This window comes from Poecilia latipinna, unplaced genomic scaffold, assembly GCF_001443285.1.
Source record: "Poecilia latipinna isolate Pla-1442-1.1 unplaced genomic scaffold, P_latipinna-1.0 Scaffold5345, whole genome shotgun sequence".
NCBI lineage: Eukaryota > Metazoa > Chordata > Actinopteri > Cyprinodontiformes > Poeciliidae > Poecilia > Poecilia latipinna.
Genome location: NW_015117961.1, coordinates 1 through 5,618, shown reverse-complemented (window position 1 = coordinate 5,618; position 5,618 = coordinate 1). Strand labels below are relative to the sequence as shown.

Here is a 5,618-nt window from a genome sequence, read left to right as displayed (position 1 = left end):
ATCACCGATCATTCACTTTTTCACGGAAATCGGCCAATTATGATCGGTGGCCGATCAAACGGCACACCTCTAATTTTAATGGCATATTTTATAAATTGTTGGCTCTGTCTCTCTACCAATTCCCGGTGATCTAAGCTTCCCGTGATTGTTTTTGACACCTTCCCACTGGTAAATGTTCTGGAGGTGAAGCTGTCACTTCTAGGCTTTTGTGTTGTCAAACCTCTTGACAGTTTTATTGTGTAGCAGGGATTCCTAAAAATTTAAATGACTGCCATTGAAGTGGTTGCACTTTTTGCTGCCTCTGCTGGCATTACACAGTCAAGTCTATCAGTTTTCCTCTGTCACCCAAATTTGTGGTTTGCTTCTCTTACATCTACTATATTAGAAGATGGGGAAAAAATAAAGTACGGTGTTACCTTGCCTGTAGGGAGTCCCAGTTTGTAAGTTGGACTGAAACAGCAGCCCAGCATCGTAGAACACACTCATACTGTCCTTTCCTCCGCCGTGTGTGCAGCCGACGTCGTGGCTCTCAACTGTGTCCCACACCTGAGGAATCAAAAAAGGCTCTCAAGACAAAATGTTATTAAAACAACTCTAAAAAAAAGAATGTTTAACACAGATGCTTTGGTTTTTAATGTACAGGCAGAACATGGTCAGTAAGCACTTTTCCTTTTCACTTTCTGCCGCCTCATTTCAGGAGAGAAGATCACCTTTTTCTGCGTCAGACGGTATTTCTTGTTAAGAGCGATGACGCCTTTGTCCACAGCCACCAGCCCCACTGTGGCCTCAGGATCTCCTGTGATTTTCAGGTCAAACTTCTTCCGAGGTTCGTAGGAGGTAAAGGCAAAATATCTCTGTGGCTCTAGTTTCAACTTAAGAGAAAACAGAAAAGAAATTTAGGTGTACACCAACTCAATGAAATTAAGTAAGAGACTTACCTATTTAACTACTGAAGCAATTATTTCCCTATTAGACTCACTATTACCATGTTCTAACTCCCACTGGTAAAAGATGATTCCCTATTTAACTTTTTGTTGTGCAAAAAAGAACTTAATACTAACCCAGGAATTACTCTCAAGAAATGTTTCTGTTTAATGTTTATTGTCCCCCCCAAAAAAAACAGAATATGATTTTTGGCCCTGGAATCAATTCAAAAATCTGAATTCAAATGGAAGAAATGTGTATTTTTACAAAATAAAAAAATCATAAATGCCTTTTTTTTTTTAGTAATGAAACAAAAAAAGAAAGTCAGAGCAAGAAGAGCATGCAGTAAGTGGCCAGGGGATGGGAACTGAACCTGGGACAGCTCCATTGAGGACCGTAGCCTCTGTCCCACCTGGTGCCCATCGTTGCATTGGTTTAATTTTCCCCCGTGAGCCCTGCTGCTGCACATTGCCTCACCGAGCCCATGCAGGAGTCCTTCACGTCCACCCAGACTGAGTCCGACACCACCTCGTTGTCATTGGGATGGTAGAAGGCCAGGATGCGGAATGACGGCAGCATCTCCTTGGTAACGGTGAATATCGTGGATATCATCGCTTGATCTTTAACTCTAAAGCGTCCATGCTTTATTAACTGACCTCTGCTCTGGATCTGAAAGTAGGAATAATAATAATAATTAAAAAAAAAAGACTGATCAGCTCTCTGTGGAACATTTATACTTCAGAAGTTCTTACTGCACACACACACACAAAAAAAAAACTTGCTCTCGCACCAAATATGTTACGTCATTTTCTGGGTTTTCCTGATTGTTGAGGCTTATAACCACTTTCATATCCTCTCCTGGGCTTACTTCTGCTGTTGTCACTCCTGCAGAGACGGTTTTGGTCATTTGTATAAAAGGGCCTTTATGCATAGTTAGATGACAGATGTAGTTTAGTGTTTACCGATGTAGACGTAGTTTTTGCTTGTTGAGCTATAAGGGAGAGCCGTCATGCTTGCCCATGCTTGTCGTTCAGCTGGAATTTGAGGATTTTGGGTTCTTACCTACATTTAAACAAACATAAAAAAACAAAATGAAGAAATATACATAAACATTGTTAATTCAGTAATTTAACTCTTAATTCAGTAATAGATATCCTGCAAGCGATATTATGTAAAAGAAGATTCTTTCCTTATTTAGGGAAGATTTATTTAAAACACTGTTGTCAGAAATGTGAGAAATGTACAAAGGCGTTCAAAGTTTATTTTAAATGTGAAGTCAGCATGCAGAATAGTTGTCTGCAGAGAAAATGTGAAACAACAAACATGCAATTCTATCACTTCTCAGAACTCATTTTATCTTTTTTTTTTTTTTTTTAGAACATGATAGAAGTATAGAATCACACACATGAACAAGGAATGCAAAAAAACACTCCAGGACTTACTGTGATTTTTAACGGTCCAGCGTTTTCCACCGTATTGATTGAAAGTCTTGCCATGCCGTTGGCAGAAGTAACGCCTTCAACCTCAGCTTCATCGATCGCAACAGGAACTCCTTGTGCTGAAGTGCCGTCGGGATTCAGAACCTCAACCTTTCAAGAAACAATCAGACAAAGATCAATCGTATCTGACAGAGATGTGTGTGTTCATACATCCGTACAGAAAAGTGAAGAAAGAGGATGTTTGAAGAATATCTTTGGATCAATTAAAATGCATTCAGCTCTAAATTGCATGAGCAAAAGTTGATAAATAAATTTCACACAGTGAGATTGCACGTCCTGCTGACTGCACATGCTAAAGTGATCCTGACTGCCATAATTAAACAACGACTTTGCGTGTTCATCACGGTGAGCGTCAGAGAGTGCTGTCTAAGAAAGACTAAGTTTGACGGTGTGGAGTTGAAGGTGTAATATTCATGACAATCATACATTTTCTTTAAACAATCATCTCAGTGATATAACACAAAATCTCCAAACAGCTATATTTGCTCTCCCACTTCATCTGTCCAATCGTACCTCAAATCTTCCTGTGACTATTTGGAGTTAAGGGATTTTGATTACTTCACCCAAACATTGCAAACCAAGCCAAGCCCATAATAGTTTATTGCAAAATAAATGTGTTTCATGGCGGCCTGCAAAGGAACTTTAGGGGGGAAACTTATCTTGCGCATAGGACAGATCTTTTTATTTGTTCTACCTTCAGTATCCCTTTGGCTTCATGATGGTTTTCCGGTCTACTTCTTAAGTTTAGTCGTGGTGTTTTGTTTTTGGTTTAACTGCAGATATATTGTCAGCATTAATCTGACATTTGCCTGCACAATTTTCTGGAAGATGCAGCAGATAAATATAATGTCCATTGCCTTTTCTGGGCTTTACAGACACACTCCTGCAAAGAATCCAGACATAAACCATGGAGCTGCCATGAAGTGATAGTGTGTTGGGATTATTCTGTAGCATCCTGCAGCTCAGAGTTGGCATTGCTGCGGGATGTTACTCGTCTGTTTCTATTTCTTAAATGCGCCAAATAAATGGCAAGCGATGTTCTCCGTCATTGTGTCTATGCCGTCTCTTCGCCACGGTGACGGCAGGCGTTTTTGCTCACCAGTTTGCACCTGCTTTTCAAATGAGCTAAAGACAGACTCAAAAACAGCACCCGCGCAATCTGGTGCAGTTTTAACAAATTGCATTGCGGGTGGTAAGTCATTGCATCTCCTCCTCCCAGTATCTTGCGCTAAATTTAGACACGCTAAATTTATTGCGACTGTGATGTTGGTCATTTTGCAGAGACAATCCTGTTTGTGTGCGTGTGTGCTGTCAAGTTTGCACTTATTGTTGAACATGCAAACCTTTTAAATAACAGGGTCATGTTTGTATCACACTTCACAAAGGGATTTGCTTAGTCTTTAAGTAACCACAGCTGTAAATCAGTCATGAAACTAAGATAATTGACAGTTAGTCTTTATATGCTTAAAAAACAGAAAATCTTACCGCAAAATCAAAAGATAATCCTGGTTTGAAATATTTGGGAGATTTGGTGAACTGGATGGTATAAGGTGACGTGACAATATAAATGTCTCTCAGTTCTGCCTCCACCATCTCACTACCTGTGGAGATAAAATCAAAAACTTTTGGGTTTTCACTTTATTGTTTTACAGCAGCTAGGACAGCCAATGCAGCTTTGCATGGCCGAAGGACATAACTTAACAGATAAACCGGCATGTTGTCACTATACAGTTTTAAAAAACAAAGTTTTTTAAGTTTAGTCATGTTTTTGTTTGGTTTGATTTAATTGCTAAAATGTTCCAATTTTATACTACAGAACAAAGACAAGTACAAAGAAAAATAAAAAAACAAGGACTGTGATGATGAGAAACTTGATGAGATGCAGACTTTGATTTAATAAGTCGGCTTTCAGGACTCCTTTTATTGAAACAGTACGTATGTATCCATATGTATAGCTATGGCTTACTTGCAGAAGCATAAATCGATTCATGTTTCTTTTAAATTTAAGATAAAAACAATAAAATCTTTGCCTGGACTTAGTCTTAGAACAGAGTTTGCCTGTTCTCTTGGTGCATGTGTCGGTTCTCTCCGGGTTTTCCAGCTTCCTAAAAACAACGTTAGGTTGACATTTTGAAAATTTCCCTTGAGTGATAATGTGTATGTGTTTGGCTCAGTGCCACCCTGTAGGATGAGCAGGCAGATGAATTTTGTAAGATGAATTTACTGGTTTATTTTATATTTATGGGTTTAGTTATTAATTGTACTGTGGCATATACAGAAGTTGTTGGTGACGTATTTAAATTGAACCTTCAAATTCAAATGTATTACTTTTCTCAGGGTATAAACTATTTATCTTTTAATACAATAAAGAGCTTTTATTCTCATGTTGTTTTTCTCCAAATAATGAAAGTCACAGAAAACTGTAAACTGACTACCACAGTTTTGTGACACTGATCCCCACCGACCTCTGCTTCTCTTACCGTCGCTCGTCAGCACGCTGACCGCCACAAATATGGAGCTGCCCATAAGATCGGTGAAGTTTTCAAAGCTCTGAGTAATGTGTTCTCTCTTCAGGGTCACCACTCCTTCTCCTCTCTCGATCTAATGTCACACAACGCAGGTTAACTTTAGAGTTTGGTGTTGTCACACATTTACATCTCATTTACACTCACAGGCAACTGTAGTATCTAACCACACAGCTGCAACTCAATGTATTCACCAACAATGTCAGTGGTTTGTTACATTCCTAGCTGTTTGAAGACATCCAAAAATTAGAAAGAATGAACTCCAGTGAAAATGCTTCCCATTCTTACGAGCTAGTTTCAAGTTAGTAACTGGGGCTTTGTTTAAAGAAGCAAAGTTTTTCCACAGTGTTTCCATGACAACTTTCCAGTTTTAAAGTGCCGTACTTAGAAAAAGGTGAGATTTCATCGGTACAAACTGTCTGTTTCACAGACATAAAGCCAAATGCAACAGAAAAATAACTGAAGGTAAAGACCTACCGGCACTCTCTGAAGTGAGCTGGGGAAACTCTTCTTTTGATTTTGATGGACAACTCCAAAAGCTCCATATGCAGAGCCTTCTACATCTTCACCAAACATGTACCTGAAATCAGCAGGAAGGCGCTATTAATCGTATAAAGTGTCTTCTTGTCACCAATCAGTAATTAGGACAATTTAGATCAATTGAACCATC

The 5,618-nt window shown here is 39.0% G+C and overlaps 1 protein-coding gene across 1 annotated transcript; it reads right to left on the bottom strand.

Annotated features, from left to right (window-relative positions):
- Positions 1 to 408: 408 nt before the first annotated feature.
- LOC106943476 (complement C3-like) lies at positions 409 to 5,610 on the bottom strand (the record flags this gene model as incomplete). Its single annotated transcript, XM_015026787.1, has 9 exons — positions 5,426 to 5,610; positions 4,904 to 5,024; positions 3,909 to 4,024; positions 2,367 to 2,513; positions 1,887 to 1,986; positions 1,715 to 1,809; positions 1,402 to 1,593; positions 711 to 872; positions 409 to 546 (listed from the first exon to the last, which is right to left on the bottom strand). Coding segments are annotated over exons 1-9 (1,170 nt in total), but the record flags the coding sequence as incomplete, so codon positions are not given.
- Between the last annotated feature and the right edge of the window lie 8 nt (positions 5,611 to 5,618).